The 25,821-nt window shown below is 33.9% G+C and overlaps 1 protein-coding gene across 4 annotated transcripts in view; it reads left to right on the plus strand.

The window, feature by feature from the left end:
* Positions 1 to 25,821, plus strand: part of PCDH15 (protocadherin related 15) — a 1,663,341-nt gene that overhangs the window by 1,294,154 nt on the left and 343,366 nt on the right. For all 4 annotated transcript variants that reach the window (XM_073241042.1, XM_073241040.1, XM_073241039.1 and 1 more), the window contains 2 exons: positions 6,417 to 6,525; positions 12,656 to 12,768. In XM_073241042.1, coding sequence (XP_073097143.1) covers positions 6,417 to 6,525; positions 12,656 to 12,768 — 222 coding nt within the window. The remainder of the gene's footprint in view (positions 1 to 6,416; positions 6,526 to 12,655; positions 12,769 to 25,821) is intronic.

Here is a 25,821-nt window from a genome sequence, read left to right on the forward strand (position 1 = left end):
CCACATGTTCTCTTTGCTCTCCTGATATAGAGATAATAACTATCAAAACTGTTTGGAAGACTGAAAACACATCATACTATCTTATAATATATGAGCTTCAAAGTTGTATGTGAATATAAGATACAAAATTGTATCTTGTACTTCTTCTATGACACATAAAAATTCCAAAGTAATTGGTTTGGCCCATGCCACCTACCTTAATATTACATTTTTTGAAATGTTCGCAAGGAAGAAAATATTTCAAAATATCTGACACTTTTCAAACAAATCCCATATTTCTGCCACTTGAATAAACAAACAAACAAACAAATCAAAGAAACACCAGCAATGGTGGTTTGGTCTCTGAAGGGAATGTGTATGTGTGCATGTGTCTATATGAGAATATGTGTGGGCATGCTTGATTTGTTCTTCCTTTCTGTGTCAGTTAATATATAAAAACAAACAAGAGTCTGGATAAACATTTTCAAAACTTCTGGGAAAATACTGCATTTACAATATAATATGAAGTAAGAATAGCAATGTCCAGTACATTTTCTTACGTGAAGTCTAAACCTTGGTCTTTTGTTAAAGTATTTAATAGATTAAAACTACAAATTGTGTATCTGGGTATTTTTTAAAGGATATTGAAAAAGAATTATCTTAGTGTAAAGAACACATAAAAATTAATGAAAGTAATTTAATAACATACCTTAGGCATTAAATTATATAATTTGCTAAAATTTCAAATCTATCACTTTTGGGATATATTTACAGTTGTGAAGTTTTTACTATTTTGACATAATTATCCTCTTTGTAAATACCACAAAGATTATTATTTGATTAAAATTTAGACCATAAATCTATGCAATGAATGAGTCTAGTATTGTATAAATAGAAAACTGTAATTAAAAGTAAGAATTATAATAATTAAAGGTAATATCTTAGGTTGTGCTCTATGCCAGAGATACATATGGTCCTGTGAACTGTGTTTACCTTTAAAGAGTTGCCTCCAAATATATTCTTTCTTGTGTTTTCTACTCTAACAGGTCAAGACTTTCTACAGACCACTTTTGCAGATATAGTGTCTTTATTGAACTTTAAATAGTTTGGCAGGTTCAGTGTAATATTATGTGTAGGTCATCCATACGGAGACATCCACAAATGCTGTGTTGAAAGATATATGGAATTCAAACTGTGTTTCCATTACCTATATCTCAACCAAGTCTGGAGGCTTTACAAAGCAACCTACTAAGTGTCAAATATGGGTGTTTATTTTAAAATTTACTGCCCCATTGGCTTGTATGATAAATAATATTTATTAGTTCCCACTACTGAAATAAAAACTATTTAAGATGGAAGGATTGCTAAGAATGCAGGATCCCATTTCAAAAAGACATATATATCCCTATGTTCATCACAGCACTATTTACAATAGCCAAGAAATAGAAGCAACCTAAGTGTCCATCAGTAGATGAATGGGTAAAGATGTGATACATATACACAATGGAATATTATTCAGCCATAAGAAGAAAACAAATCCTACCATTTGCAACAAAATGGATGGAGCTAGAGGGTATTATGCTCAGTGAAATAAGCTAGGCAGAGAAAGCCAAGTACCAAATGATTTCACTCATCTGTGGAGCATAAGAACAAAGCAAAAACTGAAGGAACAAAACAGCAGCAGACTCACAGAACCCAAGAATGGATGAACAGTTACCAAAGGGAAAGGGACAGGGGAGGATGGGTGGGAAGGGAGGGATAAGGGAAATAAGGGGCATTACGACTAGCACACATAATATAGGGGGTGGGGCACAGGGAAGGCAGTATAGTACAGAGAAGACAAGTAGTGACTCTATGGCATCTTATTACACTGATGGATAGTGACTATAATGGGGTATGTGGTGGGGACTTGATAATGGGGGAAATCTAGTAACCACAGTATTGCCCATGTGATTTTATATTAATGATAACAACAACAAGAAAAGATGGAAAGATTGGATAAAGTTTTAAAGACAGTCTACCCATGCACGAAACAGCTTTAAGAATTAAATAAATTACATAGCCTTTTAACTTTAGGGGTGATGTAGGCTCAATCCTTTAGTTCTATGGACGATGACTCTTACTTGTCTGATGCTAGTTAAAACAATATCCTACTTCTGAAATTTCAGTGTTTTCCATGCATGCACCTTCATGCAGATTAATAACCTGAACACCTAAAAGCATACAGATGGGATTTCTGTAAACCTACAGAACAGTTTTCTTAATCTTCTTTTGTGATTGCTTAGGTACATTTGTATTTATTGTATACATAGATACACAGATATATCTATAAATGTATATACAGTAACAAAATTTGAACTGAAATTGAGGTAATCAGATTTTATAATCATGGAATCTACAGTATTTCTACTGGAGGCAATCTTTTTGTTATTGTTTAATAGTTTCTATGATTATCTGCACAATATGAATCTTTAGATGGACCTAATTCATTTTAGGGGATGAATCACCATTACTAACTGTATCAGGGAATTTAACTCTTTGGTCCAAACAGCAGTGAAATGCAAGCCTGCTATCCTTTGCACTTTTTATGTACACCATTAGCTTGAACAGAATTCAGGACAGATGACTTTTTCTCTAAGATTGATGAGATTACAAAGAAAACAGATTTGCTTTAGAGGCAGAGTACCAAACAGCTTTATGGTGCTTGGGTGATTTTTTAATGTGTCTCAAATTGATTAATTAAATATATTGAAAACTGTCAGGAGCAGTTATAACATAATTGTAACAGGGATGGGTTATAAATGCAAATAAAGTATTTTCTTCCCAAAAGCCAATAAACTTTAGGTAAAGAGGTAGTTATGGCAATTATACCATTTCATTGTAGAGGAACTTTTTGATCCTTTCCTTAAGGATACCCAAACATATTTGAGCCACAGGTGAATTTCTAATTTCTTCAGGATATTCTTCCTCTGCAACCCAAACAGTAAAATTAGAAACTAAGAGAAATGAGGGGGACAGGACACAAACAAGGAGTAGTAAGGAATATCTATCTACATGAAGAGAATCTGTTCTTCATAAGAAATACATTTCTTAATTACTTGCATCTTTTTACAAAAACTGTGGAAATTGTTATGGCAGTGTCGCTGGCTAGACTAATTTTTTTAGTAATGCATACTACAGACTTAATTTGAGAGCAATCATCTCTTACCAAATTAGAATTATGGCTTTAGTTTTGGTAATTAGAATACAAATTAACAAAAAAGAATTACATTCATTTGCCAAACCTTGTAAATTATTACATGTTTTTTTTCTATAAAATTCTTACTTATTCTAAGGAGTTGTTTCCCCAAGGATTTTCTTCTTATATCAATTATCCTCCCAATGTCTGGTTATATCTACTATAGAGATTTTAGTGGAAGAGAAAAGTTAAAAATATGATGCATATTACTTATGTTGTTTCTTCTAATGAATACATACATACATAATTTTTTAACCTGACTTAAGTTCATTTCATCTTTAAGATAAATTATATTCAATATTTTAACAGTATCATCCTAATCAAAACACAATAACCCTTAATGCTCTATTACTAGTGTTAAAAGTTATCAAGATTCAAAGATCAAATGTACTTAGGAGGTAATTTTAAGTCATAATTTACTTTTTTGTCATTTAAGACAACTATACTTCTTTCAACTTTCCAGAAATGTACTGAAGCCTTTACCAAGGAGATTTATTTTATTTTGTTCTTGCCAGTACAATTTATGTATTTATTTATTTACACTATTAAATATAGTACAGGGTATGGTAATTACATAGCCAAACCAGTCTGAATGGCTTTAATTAAATATCTTCCATCTCACCTACCCTCGCTTCCAGACTCACTCTTCCAGAGATATTTACATTTTTCTATTTCTATTTTTAATTCTTCTGATGATTACCAAGATTCTTTTTCAGTTTTTTTTTTCAGTTCTCACTATGTGATATTTATTAGTAACTAACTATGAAAGACGAGGAATTTAATTAGCACTTTTCCTTCCCTCTTGGTTTTGTTTGCTATATTATTTTACTTTTTCTGTTATTTATGATACTTTAAATAAAATGACTAAAACTACAAAATCATGTTCCAATGATTATCTATAATACAGAAAGATGATTTTAAATTATGTGACTAATTACCAAAACTAAAGCCATAAGTGTTAGTAACTTAACAGCCCCACAGAAATAAGCAGAGTGAAGGTGTTCATGAGGGATACCTTAAATATCATGATGTCTTTATCTTTAGCACCTAACAGAAGAGCTCAGATTCAATATTTTAAAATTCTAGGGAAGTAGTTATTTCAAAAAGGTGAAGTCTATTTAATAGGATTCCTCCGTCTATTTCCCTGACCATGGGAAGTAGGTTGGGATTGCGGAAAATCCTGAGACTTGAAGACTTACACAGGGCTGAGTAGAACCACCCTCTTTGAAAAGCTACTGCAGATTTACTAGTTAAACCAGGACTAAAGTACCTTAGCTGTAAGCTGACTTTGGCTGATACAATAAGATTCCTTTGAGAAATGACTAAGAAGAGCTGATCAAGCCTTAACTCCTACATTCAGACATAAGTTCTTTAAAGAGCCTCAGATTTTTTTCATTTTAGGGGAAAATACAGGTATTACATAGACAGTAAACTGACTACTGGGAAGATGCTTTCATTCATACCCATGTGTGTGTGTGTGTGTGTGTGTGTGTGTGTGTGTTATAGAGACAGAGGGAAAGAGGTGGGGGGTGATAGAGTGAAATACAAAGGAACAGAAAGGGAGTGGAGGGAAGATTTTAGGATGAGTTTTGTGCTGTTGAATTGTGGGAGAATACTAGTCATCTGGATTTAATGGAGCAATTTTGATATTAACTTAACATTTTCATGTTTCCAAATCTACATTTAAAGAAGTGAATAGAATATTAGTAAGTTATCCCTACCAAGAGCTGTTAATTTTTAGGAAAATATAGATAGCATTTAGACCACTGCAAGTGAGCCTGTTAAATATTATGAATTTAATATAACAGTACCATATTTATACCTTATATAACTTAATAACGTAACTTAGTCAAAACTAAGTATGTGCGTAATAGTTTAATATCTATGGTTTCTTTTATAGCATACCATCACTATATATATTTCTGCTGAGATTAGAAACTACTGATTTTGTATTATAAGAGTGCATGATATAATTCAGTGTTCTGTTATTTGAAAAGAAACAATGTAAAAGAACATTGCAGTCATTCCTGAGCATGTGAGGTTGTCAGATACTGAGGTACACTTTATTTCCCTTTAGAAATACCACTTACATATTTGGACTGAGGATTGCAGAGACTTAAAACCACATTTCCCAAACTGTGTTCTAAGAATATTTATTCAGGGAGATGTTAATGGGTGTTTGTAGAAAATGTGCAAATAAAACTTCCTTCTTAAACAGTCATTATTCAAATTAATATACTTATCTGAAATGATCTGCAGTATAGCAGATTAGCTTTTTGAAGCTTTATTTAATACAGTATTTCCCAAGGTTATCAGTTCAGTGTCCACATCTGTTTTTTTCACCCTTTATGTTCTAGCACAGTGGTCAACAAACTAAATCCTATTCACCACTTGATTTTGCATATAAAGTTTTACTGCAACAGTGATGCCCACTTGTGGGTTTTATGCTCCAAAGGCCGACTTAAGTAGCTGCAACAGAGACTGCATGTCCTGCAAAGCCTAAACATATTTATTATTTGGTCCTTAACAGAAAAATGCTTACCAACCCTGATAGTGGAACAGAATACACTGGACATCAAATTGGGAAACACTAACTTACAGAAATGTAATATAATTTTAAACAGAACCTTCATGCAGATAATTAAAAGTTAAAAGTATGTATCTCCATAATATGTAATTAATTTTAGCTATGTGAAATTTATGATGATGGGGTTTTGATTTCTATTGATTTAAAGCATTAATTTTTACAAGTTTTATTTTAATGTTATTAACATATGTGAAGTCTTAAAACATACAGGTTAGGAAGAAAATAATATAAATATTCTTACAAATCTTGTCTAAAACCAAAATGAAAAAACCATAGTTGACAGATAGCTTTATGTTTATTTTGATTAAATATCGAGGGAAGACTCAAAATTTATTGATATATTTCTTCTTTGCTTTCCTTTTAGGAAAAATCCTGATATAAAGTTCTATGTATGTAATCACCATGTATTTTCATTTCAATTTTGAGGACACCTTTCTCCCTCTTTTGATTCAAAATGAATTAGTCTAGCACATTAAATTAAAAAACCTTGAAACTTGAGTTTAACCAAAGGTTTAGATGTCATCTAGCTGTCCAAACTATAATATCTGAATGGCAATTCTCCATGAGGTATTAGTAATGAAGCTGAACTAAACTCTCTAATTTTTTTTCCAGGAAGAACTGAACCCCATCGTTGTTACTCCACTGATCCAAGCCATTGATCAGGACCGGAATATTCAGCCTCCATCAGATAGGCCAGGCATCTTCTATTCCATCCTTGTTGGTTAGTATCTGCTAACACTTTGTACTAAAATCATGTAGAAAAATGCCTCATCTCAAAGGATGTTAACACCTTTAAAAACCGAGATTTTCTTCTTTGGAATTTTTGTTAGTTCTATGTAAAAATAAATTTAGGAATAACCATTTTTCTTCCTTGGAGTTAATGTCAGTGAAATGTGTAAAAGAAATAGAAAAAATTTATCAAAGAAGCAAAAACTTAGAAAAACTAGGGTATTAACCTACATAATGGTAGTTTCCTCTGTATCACCTCACAAAGAATTCTCTAAGAAAACATTGAAAAATCAGTCGAGAAACTTACACTGTTTGCTCTGCTAGTATCTTATCTCTGGTGCGATGCAATTAGAGAATTCTGAAAATATACCATTGAATAAAATAAGGGCTTTGGAGCTATCTAGGAGAAGAAAAAGAATCATGATTACCCTAGAGCACAGAATATATTACAACTTTGGTAATATTTGCTTGAAAATTTTCACAGTTGTCCTAATCCACCCTTCTACATATACTAATTATACTGAAAGCAAAAATTATGAGAATATAATTCTGCTACTATTCTCAAATTGATTTTACTAAAATGTGGATATTACTGCTTTGCATGGTTTATAGTCTAGAGAGACAGATGCATGTGAGACAGACCCTACATCTCTTAACACAGAAGTGGTCACTGTTGAAGTATACTTGAAAATAAATTCAATGAAATTCAACATTATCCTCAAACCTGTCCTATCCCCCAAGCCTCCAGCTTGTGTGTTGTGCACATACTTAACATCACGACAACCTAGAAACATTAGATTGCAAAATATTATCCTACAGCCTGCTTAAAATGCTGTCTGTAGAGAAAATTTAAGTAATTCTCTTTCAAGCATTTGGTTTCTAGAACTATACACTTATCATAAGCCAGTTACACAAATTAGAATATTGAATTTAAAAAAACCTTATGAACATAATAAGATTAAGCCTTTTTTTTAAGCCTATGAAGTCCTTGACATAAGTAAAAGGAAATGGGCATTATTCATTTCATTAGTTGAAGGCTTGCTAATACACTATCACTGTGCCAGATGCTGTAGATACAAAGGTGAGAAAGAAATGTTCTAGGTTATGCCGTGGTAGAGTCTATGGCTAGAAACATATAAAAAGATAAATTAAAACATGTAATTCTAAGCACTATAAATAAAGCATGAACCACATATCATGTGCATTTCATGAGGGGAGAGTGCTAAGTATGTCTAAGATAAAATGCTTAGGGAGAGTTATTTTAACTGAATGGAGTTTCCAGGTTGGAAATGTGGTGGTGGTGGTGGTGGGGGAACCTAGATAGGTGATGCAGCCTGTGCAGAATCCAAAGGATGAAATTTAAAGATATTCGTAGGGAAGGATGCTACTCAGAGTAGAATGGTATCCATTGATATTCTTAATTTCTTTCACTTTTAGAAATTACATTTATTCTTCCTTTCAATAAATGAGCACTTACTCCACTGGAGAAGACAGATTCCTTACTTTATGGAACTGGTTTTCTGGCAGCACAGATAGGCAGTAGACAATTAATATAATAAAAATATATTTATTGCAAAATACAGATGGTGGTCAGCCCTTTGGGAAAAATAGAGCTGAGTGAATGGGATTGAAAATACAAAAGGTGTTACAATGTAAATTGCAGTGTTAAATACGGTGGTCAGGCTCTGCCTTAATAAAAAGCTGATATTTGAGCAAAGTCTTACAGAAGTTGAAGGAGTTAGCCATGTTGATATCTGGGGGAAGAATTTCTAGGCAGAGATAAAACCCGGAGCATGCTTGGTGGGTTTCAGAGGCATCAAAGAGGCCAATAGGATAGAATGGAGTGAGTGATGGGCAAGTAGAAAGAGGATGTGAGAAATAAAGAAATAATAGGGGAGCAGAGAATATAAAGTCTTGTATACTAACTGTCCCACTTTGTCTTTTACTCTGAGTGAAATGAGCCAATGCAGTAGTTAGAACAGAAAAATGACATGATGTTAAATTCCATTAGCATCCTATTTTAGGAAGATGGATTGTCTGAAACAATAGATGTAACTCCTAACATTAACTTCGCTTTCACAGCTAAGTTAAATAAAATGATATTGTTTCATAGTATTTACATTTTAGAAGGCAGGAAATTAAAGGGTTGTGAGCATAGCCTCTGAAATAGCACTACCCGTGTTCAAATCCTAACTTTTAACAGTTACTGATCATATAATGTTAGGCAAATTAGTGCCTTCTCTTTAAAATAGTGTTGATCAGAATACACTTTTCTACAGAAGTGTTTTGAGGATTTGATCTAATACGCGTGATGTGTATTAGATCAAAATATGTGATAGTACCTGGAAAAAGTTAGTGCTCAAAAAAAGGTGATAACTGTTATCATTAGGAAGAAAAATAAAACATGTTTCCTAAGTCATACAAGACCAGATTAGAATAGAAACACACACACACAAATAGGATTTCCATGGCTCTGATTTTGCTTTGCCATAATTCCTAATTTTCCTTAAGTCCATCCAAAGAATTCTGAATGTGTATATTCCTGAGATCTAGCTTTCTCAGTTACCACGAGGAGAACTCTTCTGCTCTCACACACTGCGGATAGTCTGTTTACTAGATGTGAGGATATGGATTCTGATGGCTGTGAAAAGGCCATCCAAGCACTGTTGCCAATCCCTTCACTAGACTAGACCTTGCACCACTATCAGTAATGGTGGAATTATTGCTGCTGCTACTGATCACCCACAGCAACCTGAGCCAACCCTTTGTCACCTTGATCCATGATTTCCTGTGGTGTGACCCGTTGGCTTTCTTTGCAGAAAATTGTTACCATTATATCTGTGGGGACTGAGATTGGCAGGGATAATCTGAATCAAAGGTACTCAGAATATGAGCAGAGTCAAAAACTCAAAATTGTCTCCTGACTTGAGTGGAAAATTTTTTATCCCAAAATGTGGTGAATTTGGGGTGGGGGTGGTAGGCAGAACTCTGGTAGTCTGCCCAACCAATATTCCTTCCCATGTCTAACTAATAGAAGGATGAAATTTTGGCTTAATTTGGAGTATGTACTGCAGGGGAAAAAAATCACAATAAAATCTCAACTGACAAGAACAAAATAGGAATTTTTGGTGAACTAAAGTTTTCCATAAAATAGACATAAATTTAGATGCACTACATCACTATTGTTTGGGTATTCATGATTTCACACACTGAGTTATAGCTTTAAGGAAGTCTCTCAAGGTTGTTATACACAGTATAATAAAAATCACAGTGGATATAAGATAGATAAAAGTTTTAGTAATTTAAATACATATCTCAGGTACAATCATTGAAAATAGTCAAGTGACGACCTCTGAAAATTTACCCTTCCATAAAAGTAATGAAAAATTGGTTTAAAAAAAATTAAAATCAATTCTGGATTATTAATTTCAGAATTAATCAAGGGTACAGAAATCCAGAGAGCATTTATTGAAGAAAAATAGCCAAATCTTGCTAATAATTATGATTTTTACCTCTGTGAGACTTTTCACTTGCCTGAGTCCTATTGCCTGCCCTTTAGTTCAGCAGTAGCATTAAAAATAACAACCTGCATTCCCAGGGCAGCTGGACAGACTTTTGGATGGGGCAGAACAAAGCTAGAGTTCTTTTAATGTCTCATTCACAATTACAATTACAGTCAGGTGTTCTGACTTTGTTGCTGCCTAAAGCAATAGATAACAGTTGGGACAAGCAATAGGCTAACCAAAAGCTTAAAAAGAAAGCTAGGGAATCATGTCTATAGATCTCAAAAATGCTTTGACATATTTCTAGGAATCTAGAAGGATAAGAAGAATGGTGCTGTGTGTATTTTCAGAAAACACCCGAGAAGGCTTAAACATCAACAGTTGACCTTGAGTTCTGCAAAAGCATCAAGTGAAAGCTAAGGCAAAGCTGTAAAAAATAGAGTTGAAGACTAGAGATGTGATACAATGTGCACAAAGTGCTCCTCAACAGGGACTAAAAGATTTATTGCTTCCAACTGTGTAAAAAATTTTGGTCCTATCCTTAGCCACTAAAGTAAGTACTGATTTCAGTGGCCACACATGACAAATACAGACTTTAGAGTACTAGTTCAGAAAAGTTAGAAAACAAAAGAACACACCTAAAACAAGCAACAACTTCAGCAATCTGATTATAACATTATACTATTTTAAATGTCCATTTTTTAACAAAAATTATGAGACTGGCAAGAGACAAGAAAAAAATAGCTGATACAGAGGGTAAAGAAATCAACAGATAAAGTTCCTGAGGAAGCCCAGACATTGGATTTACTAGACAAAGACTTTCAATGGACTATTTATAATATTTTCAAAGCACTAAAGGAAATCATGTGTAAAGAATTAAATTGAAATATCAGAATGATATTTCTCCAAACAGAAAATCAACAAAGAGGCAGAAAGTATCAAAAAGAACCAAATAGAAATTTTGTAATTGAAAAGTTCAACAACTGAAATTAAAAATTCACTAGCAGAAATCAATAGAAAATTCAAGCAGGGAGAAGAAAGGATTAACAAGAGAAGTCACTTGAGGATCAAATATGAGTGGGAGAAAGAAAAGAAAGTGAAGAAAAGTGAAGAGAACCTCAGAGGTCTGTAGGATACCATTCTGTATGTCAATATATACATAACAGGAGTCCCAAAGTAGAGAAAAAGTCAGAAAGACTGTATGAATAAATACAAAACCTTCCTAAGTTTGAGGGTATCAATCTAACATAAAAAAACTCAACGAACTCCTAAAAAGGGTAGGCTGAGAGAAATCCACACTTAGACACATCCCAATCAAATTATCAAATGACACAAAGAAAGAATGTAAAAGTAATGAGGCAATGTTTCCCTGGGAAGTGATCCTCAGTAAAATTATAAGCAGACTGAAAAGAAGATCTCTAATATGTAATTGTTCACAGTAAGACACTGGAAAAGGATGAGCAAACTAAAGCAAAGAAAGCATAAGGATAGAAATAATAAAGACTAGAGTGGAAATTAATGAAGCAGAGACTAGAAAAACAAAAAAGAAAATCAATGAAACTATAAATATTAGTTCTTTGAAAGGTACAAGAAAATTGACAAACCTCTAGCTATACTGACCATGACTAAGAAAGGGAAACATTACTAACACTAGAATGAAAGAGAGGACCTTATTATTGATCTTTCAGAAATAAATATTATAAAGCATTTATAATGAAATATACCTGGATTTGAATGCAAGCTCTTACATTATCTATTTGACCTTGGACAAGTTATTTAATATTTCATAGCTCCTGAGTTCTCTTCTGTAAAGTGGGAATGACTTACAGGGTTTTTGATTACTTATATAATACATTTAGCAGAGTAGGCTTCAATAATTGGAAGCTATGTTGTATTATTCTTATGGAAATTGTTTTGTCAGATGCATATATATATTTGTCAGATGCAGTTATATAATTTGACTTCTACTTTACCTTCACTTTGGAAAAAAGGATGAAACAATTGAATGAAATTTCTGCAAGAAGAAATGTATTTCAACTCACTAAAATGCCTACATTTAAGAAATAACCTCTATAGACATTAAGAGTATTAGAAGATGTTTTTGTTTAATATAATTGACGAAATTGGATGGATACTTATCTTAAGGAAAATATTTGCCCAACTGGAACAGAATATGTTCATTTTCATTTCTAAGCATCTTCATATTTGGTACAAATTATTACCCATTATTTATTAGAAGATATGTTGAAAGACCATGCAAGCTATAGTTAAGATTTATGCATCATTAAAATACAGTTTTATAATTCAAAATTTGCTCTCCCTATATTTAATATCTCTTTTCATGTGATGAAGTTTCAAATTAATTAAAGAGCTCTCTTAATAAAAGATATTTGGAAAATCATCCATACAAGAAATATTTTCCATCTTCTTACTTATAAGCTAATTAATTATATACTACATTGTATCTGCTTTCTCTAGACTGCATAATTTTGAAACAATATACTAATGAACTAATGAAATTGTGATTTTGTTCCTTAGTTAATGAAGGGAAATAGATATAACAGATACACTTATTACTTATTGTTCTCAATTATGTGCTGAAATCTTAATGTCTTTCAGGGACTCCTGAGGATTACCCACAATTTTTCCATATGCATCCTAGGACTGCAGAACTGAGTCTCCTGGAGCCAGTAAACAGAGACTTTCACCAGAAATTTGATTTGGTTATAAAGGTAAATTAAACTAATTTCTTATTTCCTTGTGCTTATAAACTGCTAATCAGAGAAACCTGTAGAGACAGACTACTGTAGGCACTTTCATGTTTCAAAAATTAAAATTAATTTGGATAGCAATTAGACAATTTTTCACTTAAAAACTGAAGTGCAGCAGTTTTAATACATGGTGTTACTCTTAACTTTTTATATTAAGATGTGATTCAAGTACTTAACATTTTTGTATGTAATAAACGTTGTAGTCAAATTCTACATACTTTATTTCATCTAACATTTTTTAATTAAAGAAATTAATTTTCAATGACAATAGCTTAACCAATGAATGTATTTAAAATGTGCATGGATTTATATTTTTATTTTTAAAATATTCTTTCTGACATAAAAAGATAAAAATCTTGTTTGCCCACAAAGTCTTTTAATGTTTGTTTCTTTATTTTCTTTATTTTGAAAGATAATCCTAGACTAGAAAAATTTTCAAAGCTATGGGACTCCATTTGGCATTACAATTTTGGTTTAATAATATCTCATTTATTTTAATAAAATCATTTATAGAGTGCTGTGGAATCCAAGATGATCTGTCAGTTAATTCTGATAGACTGAATTGAGAAGGTAAGATATGAGCTGCACAATGAAGGAAGAATAGGAATTTACCAGGACTGGGGGAAAGGCATTCTGAGTAAAGGAACAGATGTAATCAGGCCACAGAGGAGGTCTACCATGTGTTGTATGACTTTTTCATATCAACATATACAAAAAATAGCTGCAGAAATGCAGCCCTATGGCATTTTTTTTAAACATAAAAGTGTTAGAGGGAAAGGAGGTAAGGTAAGGAAGCTTGCTGAGCAGGAACATTGTAAAGGTGTTTATGTACATTTTTGTCACCCAATTATAGCCACAACCTTAGTAGTATGCTCATTGGTAGCAATGTGGAAACTGAAGCTCAGATAGGGTAAGTGACTGGCTCAGAATCACATCTAATAAGCAACAGAATGGAGATTCAAATTTAGATTTATCTAGGTTAAAGCCATACTCTTTTCACTGTGCCAAGATTCAGTTGCTTAGAAATGTTTGTCTGGTATAACTATCTGTCAAACCAACTGCAAACAATAATATGCGCACATTTAATTTTAGCTTAAATTATAGCATATTTTGTTAGCACCAGTTATACATGTCAAAGCCTGTGTTTATTTGCTGATCCTTTCTTCTTGAAGTATTTGTAATCTAGAAGGGGAAAGAGTTTGATAAGCCAATATATCCAGTAAAAACGCATCAACTGCTGATAGGAAGACATGTAAACAGTGCTGATGGAACACAGAATAGGGACATTTAAATCAACCTGGGGACTCAGGGAAGATTTTCTGGAGAGCACCCCAAACTAAATGTTGCTATATGGAAAGGATTTGGCCAATGCATAAAAATGGGAAATGTGTTTGAACATAAGCAAGAGCAAAATTAAAAACCTGGAGGCATGATGTAGCAGGCTACAAGCAGTTAATGGGGAAATGACATATAGAGCCAGACCAGGGAGACAGCCTTCTATGCATGCAATTTCCTTGGATTTCACTCAGTAGGGGTTTGGGAGTCATTCAACAAAGGAAGGAAATCATTTACCATTTGTATAAAATGGTCATACATGAGATTTATCTTCTTGCATTGGTTATCTTATTTTTATTATCATAGGACTATATAAAACTCAAAAATAACGTACACATTGTCTGCTACCACTCTATTCAGAGCCCTGCGGTGCAGCACTCTGTAGGAAATAAGACACTTGACAAAGCACTGTTTTCAAGCTACCTCACTGGAAACCTGAAATCAATTATTTTTCCTTTATTGTCAAAGTGAGCTGTCCTGGTGTACCCCAATACAGTGAGAATCAGTCCATCCATTATAAAAACAAAAAATCAGAACAGGCCACAGAAAATTTGTTTTAATGTTTCAATAACACTTTATATTATTAGTGAAAATTTTTATGGACATTATTAGATCCAAATTACTGTATTGTGTGTGCAGGCAAGGGAACAATAAGCAAAGGTATCAATCTGTAAGAATAATAATGTGCCACCTGCGTGAATAATAGCTGAATATTGTGGCTTTGTATAAGGATTCATTGAAATGCTACAATCTGGCAGTTCTCCTCTGTAGTAAGTATTTCTACTTCTTCTCTTTTTCTTATTTTAATAATACTTCATTTTTCATTGGCCATAAAAGTTTATACTGGACTTGATCCTAGTTTCTGTTTTGGAAGCTAGGAAAAATAAAATAAAACGAAGTATTTTCTTCTAGACTTTGGTGAAGAAGTCTTTTTTAAAAAGCTATGTATGTATTAACAGCAGGTGAGCATCATGAATAGAGACTTATCATGTTCATTTTATCTATTTCAGCCAGCTATTTATTCAGTATACTGGCAAAAATAAAATGTAAAGGTGAACTGGGAAGACAAAATGGAGTAGTTCACCGACTTTAAAATACTGAAAAATTAAAACCTATCCAACTAAAAGAGGAAAGGATGTTCCATTTAAAAACTCTAGCCCAAATTTTAAATAATTGTAATCATTTAAGCACATCTAAAATGAAATAAACATTTTGAATAAGAATTATACATTTGGTTTGTCCAAGGACCTGTTGTCCTTATATAATTATTCATACCTCTTTGACTGTCATAAATGTCCCAGTTTGGATGAAAAGTTATGTGATCACCATACTTATAAAGCAAACAATGAGATGGAAATATGAAAGCACATTTTTGTGCCTAGATGATAGTGAATTGGTTCATGCACAGTCTATCACAAAGCCCAGAAAATTCACCTTCATTATTATAAGTACAGCATTAAATATATATATATATATATTATTAGTTGATATATTTATATTCTGGGGACCTAACAAAAAAATTAAATGGATAAATTATTAATAACTCACTGTTTCTCTGTTGCTCAAACATTACTGTGATTTTTAAAAAAATCTGAATCTCTTGAATTAGCAACTATTAGCAAAGATCACAATGATATTGCAGACATATTGTATCATGGGCTCTCTGATTTTCATGCTGTTATTCAGTGACCCCAGTACACTGAGTAACAGGTTAACCCTTAATTTCCTTTCCTTGCACATCAAGGGCATAGTAATCCTAAACTGTCTACCCCTGCACACTCACTGTTCATGCAATCCTGAACCCTTGCAGTGCCCTAAATTCATTGTGTTCTTTCTAGCCTCCAAGAATTCACAGATGCCATTCCTTTCCTGAATCATTCCTTTCTTTTCTTGTCAAAAGTCTAATTCACACCAATGCTTCAGTGATGCTTCAGACAATCCCTCTAGAAAGGCAAGCCCCCCCCAGCATCCTGCTATCACCTAGGTGGCCCTAATCACTCTATGCTGAATGTGCCTCTGCATTTTTTGTTGACCTTTACAGGGAAGACTCTAATATATTTCTTTACATTGTGGCCCAAGCCCTACTTTTATCCATGTATAATGCATAGAAGGTGCTCAAATAATTGATGTTTTGGTTTTCTCCTTGGCACAGCGGATCTTTTAAGTCTGTTGGATTTGGGCACCTAGATCTTCACTGTATTTAAATACATACATTTGAAAATGTATGTGTTTGATACAATTTTATCTTATGTCTCTGTCCAGAGTAAGAATACAGTGAACTCAGATCAATCCCTGGAAAAAAGGCCAGATCTATGTTAAGGCACAGTTCAAAGCTATTTATGACTGTACTTAAAAAACAAAACGAAACTCCTGCTGAAGAAAAGATATATTTTGACACAAAAAATGAGCCACAGAATTGAAACTGATGAACTTAAATATTAATTCTGATATGCGTGTTCTCCTGGCAAGTTACTTTGCTTTTAAAATTTGGAATCACAGGACAAGAGCATCTGAGAAATAATTGGTGCTTAAGAGAACAGCTACTACTACCCTTGACTGTACACGTGAATCTCTAATGCTGTGACCCTAGAAAATGTTTGGCTTCTGTTTTAATAATAATATCAGTTATGCTTTACTTCACAGGGAGTCAATGGAAAACTCATGTCCACTGTTTGAAGGCGTATGATATTTGTGCATTTTTCATTTGCCAAATCCTCTCTGAGTGCTTGTTAGGTGCCTGACATTTTGCTTGATGTTGAAGAGACAGAAAAGTATGAAAGCTCTGCCTTGAGGAAATCACAAGCATGGAAATTATATTTTTAAACTTCTTTTCCCTTCTGATTTCTACAACCGTATTTCCAATTGCTGGCTGGATAACTACTCCTAGTATTATGCAACTGTGTCAAATTAAGAATGTAACAAATTCTATATATATCCTTTAAAAATGTCAAGGCTTCTACTCTTGCTTCTCTTTTAATTAGTAATATTACAATTAGTCAGTCACCCGAGCTAAGAGCTCCCAGTTTCTGCTAGGTGCCTGCTCCCATATGTTCCCATCCAAGCATTTTTCCCATCCTACCCACAAGCTTCGGAATATTTCTTGAATGTCTCCAGAATTCTCCATGCCCACTGCAGTTCTCTAGTCCTCATCATCTCACACAAGTGATCTCTCAAACCTTAGCCCCTTTTCCTTGCACCCTACCCATCTCCTCACAACCCGGGAGAGTATTGTTAAAGAAAAACAAAACAATGTATATCATGCTGCGCCATATTACCTTCAAGCCACTTGACAATTTACCCCTCCACGAATTTCCAACAGAGAACTTTGACATTTTGAAAGATCACAGGTGTCAGGGGCAGACAGACAGAGTAGCAAAGCACAGAGCATCTGTCATCGCTTCTCAAAATGAAAAGGAGGACATCTCCCATGAAAATGAAAGGAGTATCAAACTTCATTAGATCTCCTAAGGAGATTGCGGAGCATAAGTCACTATACTTTTTGCTATAGTGTGCATATAGTCAGTTTAATCAATAAAGAAAGAAATAAAGAGGAGAGAAAAAAGGCATGGACACTCCCTTGGGAAGACTGCACAGGGGCCTTCAGCGAACCAGGGTTAAGAGGAGGAAAAAAGAAAAATCAGAGCTGATGTCATCCAGCCACAAGAAAGAAGATAAATGCTATGGATGACATACCTTCGTAATTCTGAAAATATTCTAGCCATATATTCCTTTCCTTGTTTTATGGATTCCTGTTGAAAGGATGAAACACACACATACCCTAAAATCTTAATTCAGGTCAGCAAAGAATAAGCTCTCTTCCTCCTCCCCAATAGCAAGATCTCTAAAGTGAGGAAGTTTGAGTCCATTAACAATGAAATCCTTTATTCATTTTGGAAATAATTATCCCACAGAAATTTTAGGCATCAGGTCTTGTAGTAATGAAATAGCCAGCCCTCCACGCATTTCATGGGTGAATGAATAATACACTTACAGAAATCCATAGACATATGTGATACATCTGCTAAATGTTCATCTTTTATTTTAATTTTATGTGCCATTTCAGTAGATTGCCACAAAATGTTATTTTTATTTCCTCGAAAAGAATCTTAGAACATTTTATTTTTTATTGGTTCACGTTTCTAAAAATTCTAAGTACTGGGCTGAAAAATTGACTAGTGTGCCAATTATGGGAATTAATGAAAGGAAAGAATGTATTGTGCCCTCTCATCTCTTGCTGTCACTCATCCAGCTGGGTGAGTCACAACAGCAATAGAACACAGCAGTTGAGCACAGAAGCCGTCCAAATGTGCAAGCGGACAGAAGACACACAAAGGTGATATTTTGCTTGGCCTCTTTCCTTCTTCACAAGGTGACGTGCAAATACTTGGAAAAAGAAAAGCCATTTATCCATTCTCATCACGGTACCTTGATTTTGGCAAGGTCCTCTTGTCTGCAAAGGTCATTGGAAGAGAACAATAGCAAATCCAAATACTCTAATGTTCAAACCAGGCCACTTTCTGAACAGTCCTTGCCTTGCCTCCCAACTACACACCCAGACATGTCTACACCACCTCAGCCCTTCTCCATGATTGTTCCCAGCTAATCTTTCTTCATAAGCACCTTGGTTGTTTCAGAAAGAACTAAAACTAAAAGGGAATATAGATATGTAACTTGGAAGGTCTACTCACCTTTTTTTCCCCCCTCAAGGACAACCTGGTACATTGGAGAAACATTAAACTCCCACTCTCACTATCTTCCAGCCTCTGAAAAATAACCCACTTAGGGATTGAATTTTTCAGCTATTGATGATTTTTTGAAATCCAAATATCCCAGGATGGACTATTACAGTTGCCCAATTCACATACGGCACTTCAGTGGGGTTCTCACCTGGTTGAGAGAAAACTTTTGGGGACCAGAACTCAGCATAGTTCTTTGCTGGATGGAGAGCCAAAGTAGGGGCAAAATAAGGGGGAAAAGCTTGAGTTAGAAGCATTGCAGAAAAAAGTTATTACTTCATCACTATCATAAATTTGTCTTTGGCCAGCCTTGCTGTTTATAGCTAAAACGATTCTCATTTTTAAAACACAAACCAAATAGCCTGACATATTAGTGATTAGCAGGAGTTTCTCAATCTGCAGTCTTCCCTAGAACAACTGGGTATGTCTTCATTAAATGATTCACATTGCTTTAGTCATTCTAGTGTCAGTTCATATGTCAAACTCTAAGTAAAGAAAAATACTTTTTTATTATTGAAAACTAAACAGGAACTACAAGGATTCGCCATAATACATTATAAACATGATGGGCATATTCTTACTTCAAGTGAAGACAAAATATACTTCACTTTATTAAAAATATCCCCTGGGTTGGAAGTATGTCAATATTATTTTGTTGCTATATTACAAACTCTTTTTGGAAGTGTGTTCTCTATATTCTGCCTAGTGAAAATATCTTTTACTTTTGTCAAAAGAAAATGTATTTCCAACCAAAATGTACTTTTTTGCTCTATTTATGACATTACAAACAAATCATTACACAAGAGTTCTCTGTATTTTATGAAAAATTTTTGTGTAGTTTCATAATTTCTCAAATATTTTTAGTAACTGTCATAAATAGACTATCTGTTATACCTTTTATACATCCATTGATTTTTAGAATATTAAAATCTAAATAAAGGAAGTTCCTGTAGGTTTTAAGGCAATATCATTTTATGAGAAGGGTCAAAAAAGCAGTGGAAATACACCTACCTTTAATTATAAATTAGTTGCAATAGTAATATGATCTTTGACCCAGGAAATACAGGCTTGCCCCAGCCATCTCTCCCTAAGGCATTCCAGAAGAAAATGTATATACCTAGAAAGGAAATGTAACCTTCAGTTCCTGGAGCTTTGCCCCAAAGCCCTTGTAGCGCTCCAGTGAACTGAACAGAATCCTACCAAAAACTCCCTTACATAAGTGAGGTTCCTCCACTTGCATTTACAGCTCTCAGATCCAATTGAATTTGAAATTTTGCTTGAAGGTGAAAAAGAGTGACAATTACTTGCATATGAGTCTAGAGCAGCTCTGCTGTAAGATGCTCATCTAGGCTATTTTTAGAGTAACAGATTTCCTGTAATACTGTGTGAGAGAAGCCAAACTGCCAGTCCTAATTGAATCTCGAAAGGCTATTTATTAGACATTTTGGGAACATGTAGTATGCTTGTTTTTTAAAAATTTTAATTGATATGCCTGTTTTTAAAAAAGGTTTCAAGGCTACACCCACTGAATCAAGGTGGACACATGTTTTTCAAGGCACCAAAGTGTGAGAGCTAACCATATATTAAAATCATTTGGGAACTTGGTAAGGCAGGGTACAATTAAAGTAATAATTAAGGAAACAAGTAAATGCATAGCAAAAAGCCCTGATTGAGCCCCCAGGAATCTGCCTTAACAATTACCTCAAGCGATACTGCAGCATCAGACAAGAAGCAGGGCTTTGGAAACCAGTGTTTGAGAACATTGGTGGAAAAAGTACAGAAGAATGAGTCTGCTTTGGGGGTCTGCCTTTAATGATTGCATGTATTTGAAGAGGCAGACATCTGAAATGCTTAAGTATCTTAATAGTGTTGGTTTTTCAAGTCCCTTCCTGGATCAGCCTTCATTAAACTGTGTTATTTGTACTTAAGTGTACATAAGGTAGTTAGTGCAAACTTGTGGCCATAAAGTAGTTTACTAGTTTACTGTGCTGGGATTGGGAGGGGACCTATGTGCACATTTTGGGGAGCAAGTTTATAGCATTATTTTTAGTAACATTTTATTGTAATACTCCTTATATACAGAAAAGTGTGTATTTTGATTTGTTTTCATCAAGAAGTACAAGTGAATGAAATTTGCAAGTGCCCAGATATATAAAAAATGATATTAGGAACATCTCAAATGTGTCTCCCCTCTCCTAAGCACTACCCCTACCCCTCATACACATCCAAGAATTCCCACCCAATCATTCTCCCACCAAATAATTCTAACAGGATAGGTTGCTTTTGTCTGTTTTATATAATTGGATTAAAGTATTGTACTTGTAATCTGAATCTTGAGTTTTAGATACTTCCCACCAGTTTTGTTTTGTTTTTTGTTTTTACTGTTGCTAATTTAGGAGGTATATGTTCCACAACCAGACTCCCCACTTACGAAGGAACTCAATAACAGTGTATTGTCCTTGTATGAGGAAATTTTTGGATTTTATAAACTTTGCTTTCAAATAAAAGGCCACGTAAATCATGTTTGGACCCCATGGGCAAACATGTTTAAGGGCCTGGCTTTTTGAAAGTTACAAAAGAATAATATTGCTAATGCTAGTCAATAAATAAATTGGTTGAAAGCTTAACTAAGTATATTTTAACAATCTAATTTGATGAGGAAACATGTTAAATGAATGTAATTTCTAATCACGAAGAGAGAATGGAAGTATAAATTAAGCCCTACAGTGCAATTCTGCAAAGCAAATACTTCTCATTGTCTACTTAAGAGTTGAATTTAGAATCGGAAATAAAGGGATGTAGGCATTTGAATGAATCTTGGGTAGCTGGGTAGACCTGCCAGTTTTTCAGTCAGCCTCCTGTGAAAGTAAATAAGAATCTTAGCTAGAATACTACACCTTGAGAAATATCGTCCTTTATATATTGAAGGCTTTTCCAAAAAGGATAACAAGGGGTGTGGTGCCCAGAAAAGGTACAGAGCAGAGTGAATGAAAAGGAGAGTAGTGTGATAAAAGCAGAGAGAGATCCGATCCTGTAGGGCCTGAGATAAACTGGAAATCCTTGAAGGGTTTTAATGAGAGAAGAGACATGATCTGGCAATTGTTTAGCAAACACGCTGGGCTGGCAATTATTGGGATGGGCTATTGGTGAAGTTAGAAGCTGAAGTTAAAATAATCCGGGTGACAGATAATGGTAGGTGGGATCAGAATGGTAGCAGTGGAGGAGGTGAGAAGTAGTTAGATACTGCATATATTCTGAAGTAATAGTTCAATACAATTTCCTCATAAATTAGATGTGAGTTGTGAAAAGAAGCAAGGACTAACAGTGGCTCCAGGGGTGTTGGCCTGAGCTCCTGGAGTGATGGAGCTGCTATTAAACAGGAAAAACCTGAGGAGCAAGTTTGTGAGAATGTGAGATTAAATTTCCCTTTTTGAAGAGATTACATTTTAAATGGGTATTAACTATCCAAGAAGTGTTGTTAAGTACACAGTCTAATAGAGGTTCTGGAATTCAGAGGAGAGGTTGAAGTTGGAGATACAAATTGGGAGTCATTATGTTACTGACATTTTTAAAGCCAGCAGGTTAGATGAGATCATCAAGGAAGTGTGTATGAAAAAGAGATGACGTGAAGACTGACGTCAGGGCCATTCCCACTTTAAGAAGTTGGGGCAAAAACCAGAGAAACCAGCAAATGAGAATGAGAATAAATGGATAGTAATATCAGAAGAAAACCAAGATAAAATGTTGCCTTGACAAGTTAGTGAATAATGCTTCAAATGCTGAAAATAAGTCAAATAAGAGAAGGGCTGAAAAGAAATACTGCTTTTAGCAATGTGGGAGTCACTGGTGATTTCAAAGGGAACCACTGTATTTGAGTGGGGGAGGCAAACACCTGACAGAAATGAGCTTAAGAAAACTGGTGAGGAATGAGTGCAAACAAAAATGAACATGTAGGATGTAAAAAGTAGGTAATATCCACACACAATAAATAATTCCTGACTTTCTAGGAAAAAAATGATTTCTTCTTTCCTATAATTTATTTAAATGTCTTGATAATCTTTCCCATTTTATTTTTTTCCCCTACATTATTTTATCTACTTGTAATGGTTCACATTAGAGATTGTGGAATTTGATAAATTGCTTGCCACCAAGCCAGCAGGAAAAAAATTATTCTGTGTGCTCAGTTCTCTAGTGCAAGGAGCTAAGAGACTATCATATTGCTTGTTTTAATATTGAAAACAGAATAGTTTGTCTCTTCCAATGAGTGTTCTCCAAACTAACTACATAGTGTAATTTTTATACCTCTGATTTTTGGCTTTAGTTTTACTTTGGTCTCATTACTGAAAATGAGACTCATGCCCAGAAATTCTCCAAACAAGACCTGGGTTTTAAATAGAATGTTTAACTTGTAACTACAGTATTTGTAGATATAAGTAAGGTTATCTTACAGATTAAATGATTTTTTAAAAAGGCCAATGTGTTTCACTTGACCTGCTTTGTTATAGTGCTCATTCACTAGTGGTTACAGAAGAACAGAATAGGTCAGATTTTTGAGAATTCCTATTTATATTGTATAGATGAGAGGATTGGATGAAAGGCTTGTTGCATGAGCTCACAAAAGAGCAATGTCTAATAGCATTAATTTGTTTTAAGCCCCATACTTTCAGTCTGTAGTATCTATGTTATTAATATTCTTTTCTGCCACTAATTTCTCCCATCACTCTTGCATTTAGATATTCATTTGCGTTCTCTAAATTGGAGAAACATGTGGTGCATTTCCCTGTGTAGCTTCTCATAAATCAGGAGACCTGACTCTAGCCCTAGTCTGTGTGTTTCTTTCATGCAGTGTGGCCTTGAACATAAAATGAACCTTTTTGTTTCTTCATCAACACAAAAGTATATGTTTTCACATTTGGAGAAGCAAAATAGCATGGGGGCTAAAAATGGGGACATTAGAGACAGACACCTGGTAAGCTACCTGTGCTACCTTAAATAGGACAAAATATTTCTGGCAACTCAGAAATATTAGTCATATTAATAAGCGAGCTTATACATGTTATCTTTAAAGCTATGGGGAATTTGATCATCTTCATAGATCTAATTTGTGCTCAATTTTTCTTTTCATTAGATCACTTCGTTTTCATCCTGCAGATAATGCATGTTTTTTGTGGCTTCACAGCTGGAAGTAAAAATTGACAACATATGGGCTAAATGTAAAGCACAGTCTTCTTTCATTGTTTTAAAATTATGCTTTCTGTTCTCCCCTCACCATCCATAAATTGGGTATTTGTGTGTCTATATTGAGGGAAAGGAGCAAATTATTAATTTTGTGAGTTCATAGCATTATCAGTATATGACATGATGACCTTTGGAATTATTAGGTACAAAATAAAGGGAAAGAAAAACATCCTGTTCAGAACAACTTGTGTGTATGAACTCTTCCTTCCTTACAGATCAGAGTTATTGGGCTGGAACCCCATATGGACCAATTATCTCATCCAGTGTAAAAGCGATGTTTTCTGGTCATAGACTCTACCTCTTGCCCTGGTCAGTTGTGTCCAAAAAGCCTGCTGTATGGCTCACAGGGAATTCCTAGAACATCCATGGCTCAAGCAAATTAATCACACCCCCTGGATGCAAAACAAGCTTCTCCATACTGATTATGTCAGGAGCACATATGGTGCTGTGTGGAGAAGAATATGTAATTCCAGAAATGGCTGCCATTATTCCCACAGTATTGTCCTTAGCACAGAACAGAGGTTCATAAACATTTTGTGCCGTGGATCACTTTGGCAATTTGCTTCCAAAGGAAAATTTAAATGCATGAAATAAAGTACACACCATTACAAAAGAAATCTAATATATAAAAATAATCAAAATATTAAAAAATAAAGATAAGTAGTTTATCAATGCTTTATATGACATTATTTCACAATTAGTTTACTAATTACCATACTTTCAAATTCATAATTAACATCAATATTTCAAAATATCTTTATTACAATCATATGAAGTGAAAATATATTGTGATTTTTCTTAGTGCTGACTCACCAGTATTGCCAAACATCACTTGCTTTGTTTTCTACCCTCTTAATTGATGAAAATGCTAAATTATAATTAAAAGAAAGAGCACAATTTTCTTTTAGAGGTTCAAGTTCTTGCCTCTGGATTGAACAGAGATATCTATCTGAACTACTTATAAATTTTCATGATCAGATGTCACTATTGCATCCAGAAAGCATTCCAGAATTTAATATAAAGTATCTAACTTACTTTGAGTTGATTTCAAAATGCAACAACTGCAACAATGAGGAAAACATAATAAAAATATATGATAGGGACTTTGAATCCATTTCAGTAAGTGTGTATACTATTGGCTTATGTCAATGATTTCTCCTAGAGTTTGAAGAGTTTCCGAAAATCAGTTGTGATGAAATCTTCCCTTAAGTAAATTTTTTGTATTGCTATATAGTAAGGTATTTTTCTTTTTAAACATAAAGTTAAGGAACGGTGTTTCTCCATTTATAACATGGCCATGTGGTGATTTCCTAAAAAAAATTGACTGGAAATATAAATTGTTATCATTTTTAAACCAAAAGGAGAAAAAAAAGCAAGAAAATAAACATATATCTAATAGGTGAATGTTAATTTTACTTGAATAAAATATTTCTGGTTAAATAATATTTGAAATTCCACAGCTACTAAAAATATTTCATTGAAGTTATCTCTGTCCTTTATATGATGCTTTTGAGATTGATGTTCCAAGGGAAACAAATGTATTCTTAACATATTAATTTCATATATAATTCTGAATTATTTGGACATTTAATCATTAGTGTAGAATGAGTAGATGTGAAAGAGACAAAAATAGGCATAATGCTTTGAGTTATTTTTTGTTTTATTTAAAAATTTTGTCAGCAGTTCACTCAAATGTCTTCACTTC

Source organism: Manis javanica, chromosome 7, assembly GCF_040802235.1.
Source record: "Manis javanica isolate MJ-LG chromosome 7, MJ_LKY, whole genome shotgun sequence".
In the NCBI taxonomy this organism is placed as follows: Eukaryota; Metazoa; Chordata; class Mammalia; order Pholidota; family Manidae; genus Manis; species Manis javanica.